General features: G+C 39.4%; 1 protein-coding gene across 2 annotated transcripts in view; it reads left to right on the forward strand.

Moving 5' to 3' along the window:
• Positions 1-22677, forward strand: part of Rasa2 (RAS p21 protein activator 2) — a 90402-nt gene that overhangs the window by 53458 nt on the left and 14267 nt on the right. For both annotated transcript variants that reach the window (XM_051206812.1, XM_051206802.1), the window contains exons 10-17: positions 331-487; positions 780-928; positions 1510-1624; positions 2232-2306; positions 4687-4810; positions 6887-6993; positions 11701-11784; positions 20698-20775. In XM_051206812.1, the coding sequence (XP_051062769.1) occupies positions 331-487; positions 780-928; positions 1510-1624; positions 2232-2306; positions 4687-4810; positions 6887-6993; positions 11701-11784; positions 20698-20775 (889 nt within the window). The remainder of the gene's footprint in view (positions 1-330; positions 488-779; positions 929-1509; positions 1625-2231; positions 2307-4686; positions 4811-6886; positions 6994-11700; positions 11785-20697; positions 20776-22677) is intronic.

Below are 22677 nucleotides of genomic sequence, written 5' to 3' on the forward strand. Positions count from 1 at the left end.
TGCACACACTACCACACTCATCTGTACCATGCTCCTGTTCTTACTTAACAATATAGAACATATAAATGTGTGTTGACTCTTGATAGTGGTTAAGGACTTGTATTCTGCAGTCAAACTGCTTAGTTCAAATCCCATCTTTGCCAGTAATGATCTCCTCTGTGTATGTACTTATTTTATGACATGCTGGAGGTTGGATATGATGAGAATATGTTTCACCACTGAACTTCACTCCCAGCCCCTGGTTGTTTTTAAGTAGCTCACTTGTTTGTTTATCCCACTTACTTGTTACTCATCACCATCTCTTCTGAGTTGACAATATTTTTACTTTAGGTACTTGCTACAACCAAGAGACAATGGAAACAAGTCATCCAAAACTGATGACCTGGGATCTCTTCGATTAACTCTGTGTTACACAGAAGACTATGTGCTTCCATCGGAGTACTATGATCCATTGAAAACTCTGCTGCTTAAATCACCAGACGTTCAGGTACTTTAAAAATCTTACACGTGCAGCTCAATGTGAAAGGCTAAATTAATTCTGTAAACGATGAAGAAAAGATTTCATAATGTCAGCTCTTTAAAAATCTGTGTATTTAATCTCTCTGAACTAGAGTGCTAATGTGTGCTTCATATTTTACCTCTGATTAGAATTTAGAGAACTAAGTACTATTTTATGTATCGGTTGTAGTTAATGAGTGTATTTAAGTTACATCCACAGATTGAGCATGTAACCACATTTCTTTGATTCTGTGCTTGTTTACTTCCATTCTGTATCCTAGCCAGTATCTGCCTCAGCTGCTTATATTTTGGGTGAAATATGTCAAGATCAAAAGGATGCTGTTTTGCCTCTTGTACGACTATTGCTGCATCACAATAAACTTGTTCCTTTCATCACTGCGGTGGCTGAACTGGACTTAAAGGATACCCAGTAAGAATTGTATTTCATTAAATGTTAATCATGCATTGCCAAAATTGAACTTCATTTGCTAGATTGTTTTTATAATCTCAGTTTTGTTTTCTTTTTTATTGACCAAGTTTATTGTAGAACGGGTAAAAAAGAACTCTTGGTCAGTAACAAAAGACAGTTCTTAAAGTTACCAAATAGACTCCAACAACAGTAAGGACTAGTTAATAAGGGAATGTGTTTAATTCCTTTGTTACTATTACTGATCTTTGCTTCTGGATGCAGTGATTCACATGTCACAAGTCAGATAGTAAGAACACTTTATAAGGCACACATAGGACAATGTAAACAGCAATCAAATGGCTTTCCATTCCCACTGTAGTCATTTTATGTACAGGTAGCCACACTATATTTAAAATTCATAAGCATGGTTAATTTTTGAAACTTATATTAATAATTTCAGAAAGTAGTTTCTCAGTGGCAGCAAATTTTCCTGTTAGTAGTAAAATTTACTAAAAGTGTATATATAATCAAAAAATGTTATTATTTTTAAACTTTTTCTTCCCTTTTTTGCTGTAATTGACTTGTATCTCTTTCTGTTTCAGAGATGCAAGCACAATTTTTAGAGGAAATACCCTGGCAACCAGATGTCTGGATGAGATGATGAAAATAGTGGGAGGACACTACTTGAAAGTCACATTAAAACCTATTCTAGATGAGGTACAGTGTATACCTCATTGCCAGCGTCTCTGACCCTCTAGAGCAGTGGCTCAACCTGTGGGTCAAATAGTCTCTTCACAGGGGCCTCCTAAGACCGTCTGCATATCAAATATTTGCATTACAGTTCATAACAGTAGCAAAATTACAGTTATGAAGTAGCGATGAAAATAGTATTATGGTTTGGGGGTCACCACAACATGAGGAACTGTATTAAAGGGTCGCAGCATTGGGATGGTTAAGAACCACTGTTCTAGAGCTGCTCTTTCAAGAAGTAATATGTTAGTTAGAAGGATCTGTCCCTTCATGGGCTACTGAAGCAATAAGGATAGACACTTTATAAGTAAGTTACTTTGCCATCTGTGCATTTTACTCACAAGGCATATCAATCAATATCATAGTTCGTTACATTTTTATTTTACTAGGACTTTACAAAACAATTTTGATACAAGTATTTGGGAAAATTGTCTACATTGTACATATTATCTTCAGATGGGGACTTTAAACTTTGTTTGATTTAATTTTTATATTATCAGAAAAAGAATTGCTTTCATGTTGTCAGATTGCTTACATGAAAGAACAGTAACTGAAAAATACATGTATTTTCCAGATATGTGAATCCTCAAAATCCTGTGAAATAGATCCTGTTAAGTTGAAAGAAGGAGATAATGTAGAAAATAATAAGGTAAGTTTATATAATGTAGTTTAGAACTACATTAATTTAATGTTATACCTATCTCCTCTAAATGGTTTATTTTATTTTATGTGTATGAGTGTTTTTTGCCTGCATGTGTGCTGTGCACCACATGTGTGATTGGTACCTGTGGAGATCAGAAGGCATTGGATCATCTGAGAACAGAGCTGTAGGTGGTTGTGAGCCACCACATGGGTGCTGAAAACCAAACCTAGGTACTCTGCAATAATGTAAGTGTTCTTAACCACTTAACTATTTCTCTAATGCCCCTCCCACAACACACACACACACACACACACACACACACACACACACACACACACACACCTACACACTTAAAATTTAATAGACCATGTGTCTGGAAACAATGCTTTTTATTCATTTTATTCTTAGATTTTTTTAACTTAGCATTTTTAACTATGTCTGTATGTTTGGAGGTAATATATATGGGTATGTGCGCATGAATGCAGGTGCCAACAGAAGCCTGAAGAGGACATCAGATCTTCTGGAACTGGAGTTGCAGGCAGGCAGTTGTGAGCTGCATGATATGGGTGCTGAGAATTGAACTCTGGTTCTCTGGAAACTAATCTTTTGTGAGCATATATTATAGATAATAGTAGGTTATATTATGTTTTAATACATGTATATATAATGTATTTTAATTGTGTTAACCCCCTTTTTTTCTCTTTTGTTCCCTCTCCTACTGATCCACCTCCTCTTCCTAACTAGTCCTCCCCTTCAACTTTTTTTTCTTTTTTTTAATTGTGAGTATATTCATGTGACAGTACAGATGCTGTGGAATCCAAAGCCTTTGAATTCCCTTGAGCTGTAGGCGAGCTGCCTAACATGGGTGCTGAGAACTGAAGTGTTTCTATTCAAGAGCAGCATGTGTTCTTAACTGCTGAGCCTCCCCCACCCCCACCCCCAACTATACCCTTTTCTTTCAATTACTGGCCCTCCTCCTTTTCTACTTCCATGTTGTGAGTGTGGGCATGGGTGCATGTGCATGCGTGTCTGTCTGTTTCTGTGTGAGTTCATATGTATCCTAGTAAGTTTACTTAGGGACAGAAGTGGCGGGTTAATTATAGTAGCATAGACAACTTAGCAATAGTTATACCACCAAAAAAAGATATTTCTTCTCCTTCAGCAACCACTTACTGCTTGTAGATCCTCAGGGATGTAAGCCCCTCCCGGCTCCTAAACAGACAGTTAAAGGGCTTGATTTTATATAAGTCTTGTTCTGTTGATCATAGCTGCTGAGAATTGAAGAGTTCTGTGGCCATGTAGTGCTTAAAATATGGTTATAGGAGAGTCACTCTTTCCTCCTAGGTTCTTTCTGTCCACTCTTCGGTGATGTTCCCTGAACCTTGAGGGAGATGTTGTAGATGGCCCACTTAAAGCTAAGCACTCAACAGTCACTTACTCTCAGCACCGTGAACCTCTGCAGTGGCTGCCACCCACTATAAAAAGAAGCTTCTCTGACCAAAGCCAACGGCATCACTAATCTATGGACTTAAACATTTAGAAGGCCATTTGATAGGCATATCCATTTAGCAGATCAGCAGCAGTAGCTTCCCGTTACACCACTGCCCTTATCCTAGCCATGGGTTTTTGACAGGTTTTACAGTGTCAAATGAAAATTCCCTCCTGTGAAGCAGGCCTCAAATCCCAATCAGAAAGTGCTTGTTTATTCCCCAAACAGTGGTGCCCCTGTTGCCTGGCAGGTCAGTAGTGCAGTATGCAGGGTTGCAGCTGAGTAAATTCTTAGTGATAATTCTCCATTTGCAGCCTACATTGTACCTTTTGACTCTGAAGTATAATTAGCAGGGAGACAATTTCTAGACCAGGGCACATGATGTCTTCAACAGTAGGGTCTTACAATCTAGTTCTAGTGAGGTTAATAGCCTATAATAAAGATAGATTTAAACTGTAGCTAGTTGCATCCTCCATTCTGACTGTTCCTTTCAGGTCAGACTCATAGGACTACGTGACTTAATGAATTTAGTTGCCTCTGAGAAGTCTATAATTATGTTGGGGGTCACAGGTTTTCACTGTGGTGTATTAACTGTGTTAGTGTACTAATGCTGCCCATCGTGCTTTATTTCCCTGGTTTCCTTCTTTATTGTTTTGATTAACTGTGCTTATTGTGAAAATTACCCACATACTAATCTATCTAGAAAGCCTGAATTTATTAAATTAATTCAGAATGTTGATTGCCCTTTTAACTGAGTGAGCTTGGAGAGTGGGAGCAGAGCTTTAGAATAGTAGATAGTCATCATCTAATACATCTCATATCCATCTCTTTTTCATGAAGACTGTTGAAGATGTGTGCAAGTCAGAATCTTAGTGTTCACTTTGTTAAACCCTGCAGGAGAATCTGCACTACTATGTGGACAAAGTATTCAACACAATTGTAGGATCAAGTGTGAGCTGCCCCACTGTGATGTGTGATATCTTTTATTCTCTGAGGCAAATGGCTGCTAAGAGATTTCCTAGTAAGTGCCTTGATATACTCAATCACACCATTTCTTTTTATTATGTTTTTTCCTACATAGTGTCCATTCGGTTTGTATGAAATGTTTGTGCATAGGTCCAGTCTTCTAGAAGTTTTTCAAAATGATGCTAGCTTCTTTGTGAGACTTAATGGTTTATTTTTCCTATAATCTCAAAAAATACAATCCATTTTATTTCAGTATAATGGAAACTATATAAAAAAGCAAATCAAAATCATTAGTTTTAAGAAGGAAAATTTGGCTCTGTAAGATTTTCTGTAGTATGTAAGTAAGCCTGTCCATGCTATGTGTTTAGGAAACATACAGGAGTACCTTTGTTGTTCCAGCTGTTTCCTAGCTGCATGTATTCAAACAGTCGTAACCATTAATTTCATACAGTTGACTAGATTTGACAGCTGGGGAAGGCTAAGATGTCTATGGCAAGATGTTTTTTCAAAAATAGTCTTTGGCCTTATAAACACTGTCCCAATATACATAAGACTTTGAGGTACACATATCAAGAAACCATTGTGCTCAGTTTAGCAAAATTAGCTACATTAAGATTTTTATTGGAATTTATAAAGTTATGAATTACCCCCTATTATTAGTACTTAGTTCATTTCTGTTACATAAATAAATTTGTCAAAGCCCATTGCAGATCTGCCCAAAACAGGAGGAGGCATTGACCAGGCAGCTACTCATTAATAATCAGGTTTATCTATCTGCAAAAAACTGTAAATTAATTTTTTTAGCCATCCAAAGAGGTTGTATTATTTTATTATGTTCGCCCAATTTACCCAATACTAAATTATTAATTTACCCAATACTGAAATAGTATGGCTGAGTTGCTAACATACATAGATTCAGGTTTAGGTATCTTGGCTAATTATAATAAAGTTATAAAAACATTTAGCTTTAAATAAGCATCTTTAACCTTCATAATCAATAGGGGAGGCAGAGACTTGTTCCTATATAAAGTGCTAATTAGATTCCTTCTTCAAGTAGTGAGCTAGATCATAGCCACATTACCTGCTTGCTAGCCCATCTTGTCTTTTGCTCCTTACACTGTTTGAGGTCATTAACTATTGACTAGATAATGAAACTGAGGGCTCGTTTGTTCTTACTACTGGCATATAGAGACCAGAGCAAGCAGTAGGAAAACAAATATCATTAAGGGACAATGGACAGTTTGGTGGTGTTCCCTAGTGAGTGATTTGTAAGAGTGAAAAGTTACATAAGTCACATCAAATCCTGAAACTCTTTCCCTCACCACCCGCTTCTCTACCATCTGGTTGTCAGGTTAGTTGTTGACTCCAGTCTAAAACAAGTACTGGAGATGAGGGACCAGTGCTACAAGTAGCCTGCAGTTCATCTACAACTTTAGAAGAAATACTAGGAGCTTTTTGAAGTTATATTTCTACCTAATCATTTTTAGTCTTCAAGCTGTTGGTGTCTCTTTTTGTGGTAAATACCTGAGAAAAACAATATAAAAACGATTTACATGGCATTGTTTCAGAGCTTCAGTCCAACACAGACCCGTGCTTTATTCGGGCCTGAGACAGCAAGCGCTGTGAGGGGGTCCTGCAGCAGAGGAGGCTGCTCACCTTACAGCAGTGAGGAGGGAGGGAGAGCGAGCTGGGAACGAGCCCTTCAAAGACATACAAAGGAGGTTTACTGGTCTCCTAGGCATTTTCCATCCAGTGACTAGACAGAGTTAACCACACACATGACCTTTGATGTCATCAAGTTTTTTAGGATGAATTTAAAACAAAATTATATATAAAACAAAATTATAAAAATATGTTTTGGTATTCAAGTGTTGCCACTGGGTAGTGCTAGATACTGTTTTTATTTTTGTTGTAATTTCAAGACTGTTTTTCAAATTAAAAATATTTCTTTAAAAACAGCAACTTTGCCTTTCATTTTGTTATTTTAAGTTGCAGCATTTTTTTTTTCTTTTAGTTTAGCCGCAATCATTAGTATCATCTCACAAACTCCGTTTTTACTTTACAATTTTTTTTCCTCTCTCTGGTTTTAATTAGTGTTTTTGCATGACATTTCACCATTTTATCCCTGCAGATAACCCTCATGTTCAGTACTCTGCAGTGACCAGCTTTGTGTTTCTTCGTTTCTTTGCTGTAGCGATACTATCACCTCATACTTTTCATTTGCGACCTCATTATCCAGTAAGTGTTTGTTCCTCTCAAAGCTTTATTCCATTTTTATTTATTTTTTAGTAAAATGAAGAAAAATAAACCACTTTTAGTGCTGTGCTAAGATTTTTCACTAGTGATAAAATGCTGATAAGTTGAAGTCTGCTGATGAGCAAGAGGGAGATACATCAGGGTTTCCATCTGCTGTTTTATACATGTAATTTTCCTAATACAGGTGCTGTTGGTCCTTAGTTACAGGGTGGTGGTAATGGGTTGTAGTAGTGGTTTTGGCTGGTTGTTAACAGACCCTTTCCTGATTTAGTATAACAGTTTTTTTGTATTTTGAAACAGAGTCTTGTTACATATCCCAGATTGACCTTAACTTGCAACAGTATTCCTGCTTCAGCTTTCAAAGTATAGGCACACCTGTTGTTAAACCCAGTTTATGGTAGTTTAATCATGAGAATATTTTTAAATCTCAGAAATTTGAAGAAAAATGAAATTTATTTCTAAACCGTGCAGTAACCTCTTTCTGTTCACTTAAACTATATCAAAGCATAAGATTTAAAATTCTTCAAAGTGTGTAGTTTATTGAAATTCTACTCAAATAGTTTAAATCTTCTTTGCATATATACTTCTTAATATTTTAAGGTTCTTTTTTTTAACTTATTTCTACATCCTTCTCTCCATACAGCATATTTTAGTCACTCTTCAGCTTTTTTCTTCTAAATACTTTATACTCTTGATGGTTTTGGCTGCTGGTTTGTATAACAGATAGTAAGAAACAGTGATTACTTTGTACTGAGCTGTGTTTTAATCACTTTATATGTTTAACTCAGTTATCTCATCCTAGTCAATGTAGTAGTCAATTATTTTATTAGCCTCATGTACAGGTAAGGAAATCACCATGCAGTGATCTCTAGGCTCACATAACTAAGTTGTTATGATTGGATCATACCCAATTTGAAATAGATTCAAATGGAACTAGGTTCAGTCTCCTTAGTCTGTAAGCAGACTGGTGTTGAGACACTTAGGCAGCCACTGTCACAGTGCTCAGTACTGGAGATGCTGCAGCATCGTGACATTCCCTACCATGATATACTCATGGTCCATCAAGTAATGCAGTGTAGGGAAGACTCGTAGGCTTTGTAGCTGAACTGGATTCTGAATGCCCACCCCTCCCCTGCATAGCTTCACAGTGTTAGATGAGTAGAGCCACATAGCAATGGCAGAAGATAGATGTTCTGTGTAGCCTGTATCCTTTTGTTCATGGAGCAATCCATTTTGTGACTGTGTTAACTAAAGCTGTAAAGACCTGAGGCAGTGGAAGCTTGCCAGCAATATTTTATACATAAACAGAACTCCCATTTCTAAATTTGTGAGATTCTGCCTTGTATTCAGACTTGGGATTCCTAGATCAAATGTTGAAATAAAATCCCACCAACCACAAACACTGTTAGGTCACTTTTCATGCAATTTTATTATTCTAATTTTTCCGTCTTTTGATCCTTTTTGTTGTGTGCCCCTACCCCTGCCACCTCTAACAGGTCTTAAACCACCCTTCATTTTAAGGAAATTTTGAAATAATGGGAATAGAGAAAACATATAACATTATTTGGTATTGGTGATGTAGGGATGAGCACAGCTACCATCTATTAATCTAGAACTACTTGCAAAAATTTAAAGCTAGCACTTAATTAGAACCAAGTAAAATGTATGAGTAGATGCTACTGTACACGCTGAGAGTACTGAGTAATCTCAGAGAAGGGAGTGATGATAATATTGTCATGTATTGAAAGTTACAAAGTAATTCAGGAGCAGAGTTGATCAATGTTGCTAAATTTTACATTTAGAAATTGTTTGAATTTTGAGAAACTAATTATAAAAGGTAGTTTTAGAGTAGACAAGAAAATAGATTAAAGAACAGGTTCAGTCCATTGTCATCATAGTGGGGAGCATGGCAGCATGCAGCCAGATGTGCTGGAGCTGAGAGTCCTACATCTTGACTCAGAGGCAACAGGATGTCAACCTACTGTCACACTGAGGAAATCTTGAACAAGAGAGATCTCAGAGCCTGCCCCCACAGTGACAGACTTCCTCCAATTAGGAGGCCACACCTCCTAATAGTGCCACTCGTTTATAGGGCCATTTTCTTTGAAAGCACCACAATCTTTTTTGTTTGTTTGTTTTGGTTTTGTTTTGTTTTTTGAAACAAGGTTTCTCTGTATTGTTTTGGAGCCTGACCAGGCTGGCCTCAAACTCACAGAGATCCGCCTGCCTCTGTGTCCCAAGTGCTGGGATTAAAAGCACATGTCACCAAAGCCCAGCTCAAACCACCACAATCTTTAAAAAATAAAATTTTAAAATATAAATAATGAGATAGACCAAGGGCTGAGACCATAGTTCAGTGGTAAGGCATATACGAAACATTTGTGAGACCCTACATTCAATTTCTAGTACTGGCAGAAGAAAGAGAAAAGAAAGAAACCTTCACTTGAATTGCCTTAGCAATTGTTTTTCCTTTAAAAACACGGATTGTATGAACATTGACTTGATAAACCACTGTTGAAGTTTCATAAAGGAATAACGGGACTATTTTCACTATACATATCTCTCATTCTCTCCTTGATAACACCTTTTTAAGATCCTCCCAAGGAAGACCTCATTAACCCATTAGTTTTGTTTTATGCCCCTCATAAAAATCTAATACTCTGTGGACTCTCTCTGTCATGGCATTTTTATATTCTGTTCAAGTAACATCTGTATAACCTCTGTACATAGACTGCCAGTGCTTCAGGGGAAAGGTGGGACCTTTTCCAAAGCTTGTGGCAGCTTCTAGGACAGCCACGTGCTCAGTGAGTGTTGAGTTAATAAAGAGGGTAGCTCAGAGGAGGAGCTTCAAGTCGAGTCTTTTTCTTAATGGGAAAACAGAGCCATGACTTAAATACAGGGGAGGGGAGGCAAAAGGAGAGAGGGCTTTGTTGCCACCAGGTCAGACTCCCAGAGAATTCAGAAGAACGTCTTTAGAAAAGGGAATACCTGCTCTTTTGAAAAATTACAGCAGACCTATGGCATTATTTTTTGTAGACCGAAGACAGTCAGGTGGTACCAGTTTTATAAGTTGACATAAGAGAGAAAAAAGAAGAGAGAGAATGTATGTTGTTATTTTGAATTGAAAAATCAAGCATTTCAGTTGAATTTAATAAGTGTTAAGTACTGTTTGCTGAGTGACAATATCCAATGAAATTTTATTACAGCCTCTGTGTAGGTAGTACCAGGGAATCAAAGCAGCTGAATGACATGTTGTATGGTAGTAACCACAGTTGTGTGCTCTGTGTAAAGTATTTTTTGGGTAGCCATAATTTATAACTTTTTCTGAATATATTGCATTGATCATATACCGGGTGTTACTCCTTCAGATTTCTTCATTTCTCAATTATTTCTTCCCCACCGCATTGATTGCCTTTTTCAATGTTGGGATATAGGAACTAAAATGATATGTCTCCTCAATTATTTCTTCCCCACCGCATTGATTGCCTTTTTCAATGTTGGGATATAGGAACTAAAATGATATGTCTCCTTAACTAAATTTTCCTAGACATGTCTTTTGATAATATAGTTTACTGTGGTAGGATAGTTGGTTATGTAAAAGATGGATATTGATAAGAGTTTATCAGGGTGTGCACATGAGAGTAGGACAAGTCACTATATGTAAATTTTATCTTAGTCTGAAAGGAAAAAGGAAAAGATTGCAGGGCACTGGTAGCATATGCCTTTAATCCCAGCACCTAGGAGGCATGTGGACCTCCGAGACTAGCCAGGAATAAAGAGCAAGTTATAGGACAGCCAGAGCTACACAGAGAAACTTGTCTTTAACCCCTCCCCCCAAAAAAGAAAAGATCAAGGACTCATGGGAAAACTCTGTTCCTGTCCATTTTACTTATTATTTACTTCTGTCAGGTAGACAGACCTGAAAAATAGCTTGGATAACAGACCCAAATTGTTACCCTCTGGTAAGATCCTGTGTCATCTGGGAGACTTCATTACCCAGTCTGAATTTGGATTCTCCCTCCACCCCCATGGTGGAAACAGTTGATTGCAAAAGCCACTTATGTTCTTCAAATAGACTTAGAAGTAGACTGAGCACAGGAAGTTGGAAACACCCATTTTAGGTTACATGGTAGAAAAAAAGTATATAGCTCTGATCTTCCAAAAGTGAATAAACTTTGTGGCGTGATCCAGCCACAAAACCATTAGGTACAGTTGATTAGTAATGTCTTTCAAAGTCATTAAATATCTTTAATCTGTTTTTTTTTTGTTGTTGTTGTTTGTTTGTTTGTTTAATGGTACTGAGGATGGAATCTAAGGCCTCTACCATTGAGCTGTACCTCAGCCCTCTTTTTACTTTTTAATCTTGAAACAAGACAATCACATTAAGTTGCTTAGACTGGACTTCAATTCACTTTGTAGCTTAAACAGGCCTCCAGTGTGCAGTCTTCCTGTCTGAGCCTCCCAAGTACTTGGGAATCACAGACCTACACCACCAACTTCTTTAGCCTTTTAACCCCTAAGTTCTCTAAGTTATCCTAGGCTTAGCTACATTTTAACTCTTTTGGTTTGAATGAACTTTTTTAGCTACTATTTTAGAGCCATATAGTCCATTTACTCCATTCTGCTTTTTATATAAATTCTACTTCTTGAAAAATTAACAAGAATTTTGGTCATTTTTACATTTTCTAGGATACACAGACAAATAGGACATTAACTCTCATCTCAAAAACCATACAGACTTTAGGAAACTGGGGAAGTCTATCCAGAAGAAAGGTGAGTCTGTAACTTTTCCTTCTTTTCATACTTAATACATGTTACTATACCCTAAGATTCCTGCTTCACTTACCTCCTTCCGTATTAAAAATAAAACTGAAGAGAATACATATTCAGAGGCAATAACTGTCTGTTAGTGGATGGTCTGTGTCTCCTATTGAAGGAGACGGTGTTATTAACCTGATATACCCAAGGTAAGGAGAACAACTAGGAAGAAAAGACACAGGCAGGCACAGTTGAGGTATCTGATGGTCTGTGCCATAGTCACCTAACAGCTGTTAAAGAAGTCTTCAGCTCCAACCTGAATAACTCGTGGAAATATGTGACTAACTTGATCCTTGGCTTCAAAATAGAGTCCTATCATTTCTTAGTGCTCTACTTCAGGGCTTCATAAACTTCTCCACTCATGAAGCCTTTTACCCAAGAAATGCAAGAACAAATCAAAAATTTATTGATGTTAATTTATTTTAGCATTTTGAAATGCCCAGCACCCAGTCCTTAGGAGAATCTTTCTGTCATTTGCTTCAACAACTGCTATCCTGAGTTTTTATTTAGTTTGGGATCCAGGAGGAAAAAGGCCAAACAGTGATTACCATGTTCATGACTGTGCCTCATGCTTTGAGGGACCTTCATTGCTCCTCAGTCACTCTCTCATCAAGAATATTCAGAAAGAGGAGAGAAGAACCATCTTCCGATTGATAGAGTAACTGTGGTCACTGGCTCCACAAAAGAATAGCTTTTCTGGCTTTTCTGGCACCCAGCAACTGATAACATTTGGTTATCAACATCTGGAAACAGCAGAATTGAACCAAGCCTGGTCATGTTCAGGGAGGGGCTGAGCATGATATACCATGTGCTGTGTGGGGAAGACTAAAGACCAACCACCAGTGCCTGGAAACTATGACCCTGGACCATTCTGAGTTCACTGGCTTTCTGACGTGTATGACAGAGGTCCACGCCTGGGTGGAAAGCACTCTGGGAGTGCTCTGGAACAAGATTGTGAATGTGAAGTCCCTAGCCCTGCCCCACATGGCCTCGTCTCCTATATTTGCTTATGTGTCAGTGCCAGATCTGAGTCTACAGTACGGGTGAGATAGCACTGTGGGACCTCTGTGAGTTCTTGGCTGCAGAGCTGGCTCTGGAAGACATCCAGGTGAACTGCCATGAGTAATTAAGACTGATTAGCCAAGAGGAAAAACACACTGCCATACTTGCTACCTGACATGAATGAAACCTGTGGATCTCAGAGGTTTCGGGAACCAGAAAAATGTATATGATTGTCCATGTGCTCTCTTGAGAGTTGGCTATATCAGCCGTGAAACAGTGTAGTGGCTAGCTTCTTATCTACTCTGTGAAGAGACAGTAGAGTTGAAATCCTCAGGGAAAATGGGAGTTAGTAAGGAATATGAAATATGGAGACCAGAACCCTTAAGAGTACTTCATCTTGCACAGCTTGGTCCTGGAAACCTGACAGGGACAACACAGGAATGAAGAAATGACAGGCACAAATACAGAAAAGCTGGAATTGGGTGAGCTGTGCTTAACTTATGGGCAGACCTACTAACTAACCAACTAGTAAACTAGGTCTAGCCTTCATTGTATATAGCACAAAAGGAAGGAGTTAGCTAGTCTCCATGGGAGGTCTCTGGTAGGGGAGCAGTTTCAGGCAGTAAACTTCCTGAAGGAGGAAGTTGTATTTGGTAGTTTCTTGTTTTAGATAAAGGTCACTCCTAAACATTAATACATGAATCAAAAGAAAGTTTTGCCATTTTCAGGGGTCTGAAGCACTGGGGTCCTTGACATGGCTGTGCTCCTGTCAATAATACACATTTACATGGCTTCTCTCCACTGTACAGTATGTTTTAAGTTCCAGGTTATATAAGGAAACTTGCTGAAGAAAGTCATATACGATTTTTTATTTGTGATAAGCATGTTTGGACACTTCTACTCTGGGCCCATTCTTGTTTGGCTAGTGACATGGGAGCAGCCCCCGTGACCTAGAGGCCTCTTTCCTTATCACTGTCCATCATCATCTCTTAGGGTTATATCTTTCCCTACCTGCTTTCTTCCTTTCCCATGAAACTGGAAATTGAAGTGCTGGGCTATAGCTCAGTGGTAGAACCCTTACCTCTTATACATCAGACCCCACTACTACTGTGTTTCGCAGTAATCAGAGGGCCAAGAATTGTCACAAAGATCACACCAAGCAATAGACCTCACACTGTTTGGTTGGAACCTCCAGCTTGCTCCTGCATGGTCTGAGAAGCCCAATCTCCCCCTTAAAGTAGCTAGCAACCCAAGCCCCCAAAGTCAGTTTTTGACTGTACTTGGGCACAAGCCCAGCTTGTGGCAGACACATCATTACCCCTCTCCTACAGGATATATAAGCTCCCTGCTCTAGCTTGGATTTGTGACTTTTCTGGCCTCATTCTCTGGGACTGGAGAACTCACCTGGGAGAGTTGCTTTGCTCAAATAAACCTGTTTTTTTACTTTTTCAGTTTGGCTTGATCTGGCTTACTGTGTTAGCAGAAAAACCTGCTGTCAGAGTATAGAAAACCTGTTATCTTAGGAATTTATAAATCTTATTAAATCAAATTTACCTTATTTATCAAACATGTTACTTACCTGAATTTTTTAGAACTTTGGTATTGAACAGTTAGCAAAGACATAAGTAGTTAGAATACATCTTAAATCAGGTTTTGCTAATCTGAGTAGACCTTTATAACTTTAAATTTGTATTATCATATACAGTATATTCTAAACCAGAGTTGAACATATATATATATATATATATATATATATATATATATAGTATGTTGTAGCAAATCTAACCTTAAATTTTTACCATCGTATAAAACTCCATACCAATCCCAAAATATTTTGAAGACTTGTTACTTCCTTCATCTAAAAAGGAGATACCATGATAAACAGAGTGTAGAGGCCAGAGAAAAAGCTGAAGAAAGACCCCAGGCTCAAATAGTATGCAAGAGCAAAGAGTGTTTGCCTACCAACACATGCATAGTTGTTCACCTGTGCAAAATGGCAATGATCCTGAGAGGAGGGAGCATGCAGGCTCCTTTAAGCACATTTAGGGGTATTTCAGGAACATTTATTTAAGTCATCTCAAACATAATAGGTTAAGCAGGCAGCAGTTAAATTTGTACATTTTTGATAGGCTGAGTTTATAGTATTTTATTTTTGGACATATTTGGGCAAGTCTGGGCTCGTTTCAGGAGGTTACAGGAACTGTCCTTACTTGGTCACAATCTTGTAATAGTTGGGTCTGATCCAAGCCTTGTACATGTTCTCTCTTCTTCCTGCTGTCAGGGCCATTGTTTGATTAATAGCCCTTTGTTTAAGAAATTGAAACTTGTGCTGGGCATTGATGGCTCATGCCTTCAATCCCAGAGGCAGGCAGATCTCTGTGAATTCAAGGCCAGCCTGGTCTACAGAACAAGTTCCAGGACAGGTTTCAAAGCTACACAGAGAAACCCTGTCTCGGGAGGGAGGGAGGGAGGGAGGGAGGGAGGGAGGGAGAAAGGAAGGAACTGGAACTTCTTTGCGCTTTAAAAAACTGTAACCAGATCCAGTTGTAAAAATGGGGGAAATTTAGACCTCTCCAGAGCTCAGTAAGACTGGGAAGTTTTATAATTGATGGTTTTGTGCCACATGGTCATATTAAGTGGTGGTTAAGTCACATGGCATGTACTCTTTAACCTTAGTAAAGATGGCTGCCAGCCATGTGGCTGCTTGTATCTTCATGGGGTCATTAGCCAAGACAGTGGAGGGCATGGTTGCTATTTAAAAACATGTGTTCCTAATAGTAGAAAACTCTAATTTTTAAAATGAGAGTTGAATTTGAGTTACATACACATTTAGAGTTGAATCCGAGTTACACACACACACATATCCCAAACAAGAGCTGAATAACATAAAATATGCTGCAGCAATTAAGATTATCAATTTAAAGCCAAACTTTGTTACAGATTTTATTAAACTATACCCAATGAACTGAGAGTTTACAGCAGAGCACAGATAAATTGTAAAGATAAAAGTTTTTTTTTTTTTTAATGGAAAGAAGAGGAAGTATAAAGTGGAGCCAGATTAGCTATATCTGGGAATCATTTGTGCAGTAGTAGTTGTTAATATTTGTGAGACTTTGGAAATCAAGTATACCAATCTTTGGCCACTGATGTGTTTTGAGGTCAAACTGTCAAAGAGGAGAGAGGATTGCAAAAAGAAATTCTGCTGGAGGGAATTTCTATAAGCTCTGTGAGGGAGCAGAGGGAGCAGAAGCTGAGAGAGAGAGAGCAGGGGAAAGGGGAAAGGGGAACCGGTGAGTGACTTTGGTAGAGAGACCCAAAGGGCATAGTAGCCCAGAGCTGAAAGATTTAAGTGGAAAGTTGCCTGCTGGCAGTGGTGGCACACACCTTTAATCCCAGCCTGGTCTACAAAGTGAGTGCCAGGACAGGTTCCAAAGCCACAGAGAACCCCTGTGTGTGTGGGGGGGGGGGTGCCCACATGGTGGACATTCCAAAGGCATAGTAGTGTTAAGTCTGAAATCCGGAACCTGAATCACCACCACAAAACAAAGCAAAAACAAAAAAATCTTTATTTGCGGGTTAACTTGGGTCCTTCCGTCTGAAGCACCAACAACCTCCATGGCACAGCAGAAGCAGAGCAGGAGAGACCTAGAGCATCGAGCATGGGGGTTTAAGATAGTAGCCCAGGCAGGAGGAAGGGGCTTGGGAAACTCCAAACCTGCCTGGCTCAAGCCTGAACTGAGCTGACTGGCTGCCCCAGTATAGGAAATTCCAAGCTGGCCTGTGATTGGTCAGTTTTTCTAGCTCAGGGATTGGCTAGTTTTTAGGCAGAGATGGCTCCAATTCCAGGGCCAAGCTGGGTTTCTTTCTATGGTTCATTTTGGCTCCAGTTCTAGGGTCTAAGTGTGTTCTTTTGGTGCCAGTTTTGAAGTTAGGGTGTTTTTTCCTGGCTCTAGGCCTAGGGATAAGTGTCTCTTAAACTGGCTCAGGTTCCGAATGCAGGGTGTGTTTCTTTCACTGTGCTGGACCTTGGGGTTGAAACATTCAGGGTCTGCATAGGGGCTGTAGACTAGGGATTTTCTGGGGCCTGGGTCTCTCAAGATAGAACAGGTAGCAGGAGAAAAGGGAGATGTCCACATGGGTGTAGTAAGCCAGAGGCATAGCAGGCTGCAGGACCCAGCAGGATAGGTAAGTGCCCATGTGGAAGGCATATCAGGCCAGAGCCCAAAAAGGCAAGAAACATGGTTAGAAAGCAGGTAGAGGAAAGAAGCAGCTGAAGAATCAGACTCTAGAATTTGTAACCAAATTTTGTGAGTGGCAGAAGCCAGCAGAAACAAATGATCCTTACATATCTTAGGAGAGGACTCTACAGTGGCAAAGAGATGCACTGACCAGCAAGGAGTATGTGCATGCTGGGGCTGGTCTACGCCTTTGCTTTCTACCTCTCCTGCCAATTTGGACTAAGACACTACTTTGCAACACTTACAAATCAGTCAATGGTAATTTAAAGATAGGACATTTACACAGTGTGTGGGTGGGGAAAGGATCAGACAACAGGGCTTGGGACTAAGAAATATGGAATGGGGAACCTCTTTCCTCCTCCCTGTGGGTGTTACACTGAATGGGATGGACTGAGGTTCTGGCACTTGGGAGCCAAAGAATACTAAGTGTTACAGCTCAGATGGAAAGGTATTCTGGCAATCAGGAGCCAAGAAATACCACAGGTCACAGCAAGCATAGCATCTTACAGCCCTGCTTCAGGAGAGGGCTTCCCCAGTTCCCTGGAATGGCTTCCCACGTAACAGCTCTCCTCCATCAGGAGAGGGCTTCGCTAGCAGAGTTATTACAGTTTACCTCTTGTCTCCCCAGAGTACAAGTATAACAGCTCTGCTTCTCACCAGGGGAAAAGTTTCCCCTGCTAAAAGTAGTGCAGCCCTTCTCCACTCAGTCCAGGGTTGTCTCTGCTCTGGTAAAGGAAGGTCTCACCCAAACCTCATTCAAGAGATTTATTGGGAGGGAAGAATCCAGGAGAGTAGCTGCCTCTGCCAGGGTGGAAGGAGACAGCCAGACAGCCACAGGCTGGAGAGGCTCAGGACTTATATAGGGCTTTTTAGGGGCAGTTTTTCCAGGGTGGGGATTGATCAGATTTCAGTCCCTGAGGTCAGATTGGCTAGATATCCTGCTCAGGGATTGGTTGGTTTTCTGCACAGGTTCAGGATCAGATTTGGCTCTGGTTTCCAGACCAAAGTGTGTTTCTTTCTTTGGTCCTTTTTAGCCTTTTGGCTCTAATTTTAGGGCCAGGGTGTATTTCCTTTAGTGACTCTGATTCCAGGGACTCTGATTCCAGGAACAAAGTGTTTCTTTGGCACTGGTTTCAGGGTCAGGTGCATTTTTTTCGTTCTGGTTGCAGGACCAAAGTGTGTTTCTTTGGCTGGCCCTTTTTCCCTACACTCCCTATCCCAATCATTTGCATTATTTGTAAAGGTCCAGGGTGCTGTTAGTCAGCCACATTTGAATTGATTATCTAAGGGATATTGAGGCCAGATTTGATTGCAGAAGCAAATAAATTTAGGAACCTTCAGGTAGGTGTCAGGTGGAGAGGCTGGGGATTTTCCTAAGGTGCATACTAGTAAGGGAGCCAAAAGGTATGAATTCCCATGGGTGAAAAAGAGAAGAAGGTCCTAAGCCTGAAGTCTAGGGACTCCCCAGGACTCCGGGAGGACTGACAAGGAATGAGGAAGAAACAGCCTTAGGTGGGTAATCATCACACTCAACAAGGGTTGAGGCTAACAGCCCTAGGAGACTCAGTGCCCGGTACTGGGGCTTTCTTGTAAAGCTAAAAGGTGAAAACCAAGCTCAAAAACAAGGCCTCACCCAAGGGAAAGGATTTAGAGCAGATGGGTACCTCCACTTCCAAGAGTACCAGAGATCAGAAGAAGCAGTTACACCAACCAACCTAGAGGGATCACTTACCATTTGCAGATGATGGATGGACAGCCAAGTGTTCAGTGGGTTGGAAGGTGGGTCTGTTGCAGGTGGACAGAAGATAAGGAATAGGGGTCCTAGTGCAGCTCAGATCCCAAAGGGGAATGCAGGCACCAGAGTATTCTATCTAAGTCTTGGCACCAGTGTTAATAAGTATTTTGTGGTATCAGAAGGCCAAGGAATGCCACAAAGGTCACACCACACATAGACTTCATGTAAGAGATTTACTGGGGTCGGGGGTGCTATGGAGCATGGTATCAGAGCAGAAATGAGAGAGACAGCACAGGTAGGTCATGATGGCGCGAGCATTATTGGGGAGGGTCCCATTGTAGGAGTGTGTGCATAGTGGTGATATAGAAACCTGTTGTCCTTTAATAATGATGTGCTGTTGGTGCTGAGTTATTGAAGGCAAGAGGAACTTGGTTTTGGAATGTGGGCAGTTCTTAACAACTACTGTTTTTTAAACAGAAAGAAACTAGAAATAGGGCTGCATAGTTTCTATCTCCATCCCTACTTTGCTCTACTTCGTGCCTCAGGAAGACCTATGATCTCTAGCTTCCGGGTGAGTTTGGGCAATGGAGGAACAGCAGACTGGAAGTAGAAGAGTGAGGCCAGAGGCCAGAGGATTTATTTCTTAGTCTATAGTCTGCGTGATATGTGTGAGCTGTTCTGCCACTAAAGGAAGCTCTTGGCGGTTATACGTATAGATTTTCATTTGCTACTTGTCTCTTTAGGCGGTGGATAATGATACTCTTGTTGTATGCTAATTAAACCCTGTTTACTCACTTATAAGTACATTTTCAAAATCTGTGTCATATAAGAATTACACAAATTTATATATGCAATGTGTTTTGATACATATTTACATTGTATATTGTTAAAAAATATTTTAGACCAATTCTTTGTATATATAATCTTACCACTTATTAAAGACAAAAGGCAAATTAACATACTAATAAGATGGATATACTTATTTGTGTTTCCATAAATAAATATTAGTTGGGTATTTGATACTGTAGAATACAGTTTTTCAAACCTGATCATATTTTGATTTTATAATTACTCAGTTTGCATAAATATATAGTACAGAAATTTATTACAGGGGTCAGGAGCAATGGCTCAGTGGTAAAGAGCACTGGCTGCTCTTCCAGAGGTCCTGAGTTCAATTGCCATCTACAATGGGATCTGGTGCCCCCTTCTGGCATAAAGGCATGCAGCAGAAAGAGTACTCATTCATTTGTATAAAGTATATTTAAAGCCATTTTAAAAGTTGTGGAAATTCTGTCCTAATCTCAAGCCAGAATTTACTTCAAGTTTTTTTGGGGGGGTTGTTTAGTTTTGGAATTTGTTTGTTTGTTTCTTGAAACTTAAGTCAGCAATTTAAGCAGTTAAATCAAACATTTTAATAAAACCCAAAACTATTAACTTAATACATGCTGACTAATGATATGGAAAAAATATTGTCAGTCTTTGTTTTCTGTAATTAAATTATTATGCTTCTATTAGAGAAAAAACCTTCATGTGTGGTAATAATAGCTCTGTCCCTAATATACCAGAGCCCAGAGCTGTGTTCCGATGTCTTCCAGGCAGCAGTGATTGGTGATATGTGGTGTGTTGGCTTGCATAGTGCAGAGTGTAAGTGTGGTGTGAGCAGGGGTAAAGCTGTAGAGACATGCTCCCATGCAGCATACTGACATTGCCAAAAAACACCTCAGAGTTGTGACATGCTTGCTTTTGAATTAGTTCTTACTGTTGTGCTTTCAGAAACCTTCTATTGACAGATTTTTCATGACCCCTTTTGTAGGGTCACAACTAACATTTTAAGAAGCTATGCATATTTTAACATACACAAATCCTGTTTTGGTTTTTTTTTTTTTTTAATAGTCTCGTTCCAAAAAGTCGGTCATGTGTGAATTTCTCAAAATGTTTCAAGAGGAAAGATATTTTACAGACGTGAAAAAGGTATGGTGGTTTTATTTTGGACTAAAGGAAATAGGAAACTTTTGTGTCATCTAGCATAAGAAAATTAATAACTCATTTTTCCTAGAAGTCGGTCTCCAATTAACAAAAAAAAAAAAGTTTAAACTGTCAATCAAGTCTATCTTTAAAGCTGTGAAATAAGCAAGTCTTAACAGTAACTGCAGTTGCTGATTTCTTGGCTTAGCTTTCTCAACTACAACACTATTAACATTTGGACCTGGGTAGTTCTTGATTTTAAGAGCTAGCCTTTACATTGTAGGATATTGAGCAACATCCCTGAATTAAATGCCAGTAGTATATCCCCAATTTTGAGGACCAGAAGTACTTTTAGCTATTGCTAGATGTCCCCCAGAGGACAGAATTATATTTGGTCTAGGCCTAAAGCCAAATAAATAGCACATGTTGTGTAGTAGAGTGGGTACTCAGTCACCATAATAAAAAGCAAAATGGGTGAGCAAGATGGCTCTGTAGGCAAAGGCATGTGTTATGGATCCTGATGACCTGAGTTTGATCTGTGGGATCCACATGGTTGGCAGGAGGGAATCAGCTCCACACAAGTTGTCCTCTGACCTCCATATATATGTTGTGACACACACACATTCCCATACACATCCACACAAAATAATAAAAATGTAAAATACTGTTTTCAATGAATTATTGTGTGCCTGTATTAGTAATTGGAGGAAAGTAACTGTTAGGAACTAGCAGCCAGCTGACCCCCGCCCCAACAATGGGCGGGACGCTCATGGCCATGTCGTCCGTACATACGTCAGCTTTACCTGGCAGCCAGAGGACTCAGTTACTGCGCAAGCCTCTTTTAAAGCAAGCGCGCCAAGTGCTTCTCTCTCTCTGCCTCTCTGCTTCTTTGCTCTCTCTTTGCTCTCTCTCTGTTCTCTCTCTCTCTCCTGCTTTCGGTTGGCCACCAGCTACCCCCTCTTTCTCTCCCTTCTCTCAATAAACTCCACGTGGGCGCTGAGTCTCATATCTGTGTTTCTTAGGCATTAACTGCGCAGCAAAAGAACAACAGTAACTAAAATAGAAATTTACAAATGCCTACAGTATATAACATGGTAACATAAGACCTACAACATGTAAAAAGGTATATGATTAGAAACAGGAAATGTTTTTTTAAGCCTTTAATTTCTTGGTCCTTGACTCCTTAGTCATCCATATAAAATACAATATTATAAATCTGGAAATTTTAGGAAGAAAAGAAATTTGTTTTTGAATTTTTTTTTTTTTTTTTTTTTTTTTTTTGAAACAAGGTTTCTCCGTGTAACTTTGGAGCTTGTCCTAAAACTCCCTATGTAGACCAAGCTGACCTCGAATTCACAGACATCCGCCCGCCTCTGCCTCCTGAGTGCTGGGACTAAAGGTGTGCACCACCGCCGCCACCACCACCACCCCCGGCAAAAAATTATTTTTTAAATAAATCTAAACTATACTTGAAGAACTGTGTCATCATTATCACAATCCTAACTCAGTGAACCAAATTAGCAAGGGGAGTCTTTAAAACTTGTTCAATTTCTATAGCATGATTTAGCAGTTGATAGCCAAGAACACACTTTACTAAAGTATATATGTCTGTACTTTTAAAATACGTTCACAGGGACTCTATAAGTAAAACTTCTGGCACCAGATAGTTGGTTTTGTTTGTTTTTGGCTTTTCAAAATAGAGTCTCGCTATATAGCTCTGGTTGTCCTGGAACTTATTATGTAGACCAAGCTGGCCTCTAACTCACAAATATCCCCTGCCTCTACCTCCTAAATGCTGGGATTAATGCTGTGTACCATTATGCCGAGCCTAGGCTTTTATATTTTTATCTAGAACAATGCAAATTCACCTAAAACTTTTTTTTAAAGCAGTTGTTAAAGGCTCTTGAG

The sequence above is a fragment of the Phodopus roborovskii genome, unplaced genomic scaffold (genome assembly GCF_943737965.1).
Source record: "Phodopus roborovskii unplaced genomic scaffold, PHOROB, whole genome shotgun sequence".
NCBI lineage: Eukaryota > Metazoa > Chordata > Mammalia > Rodentia > Cricetidae > Phodopus > Phodopus roborovskii.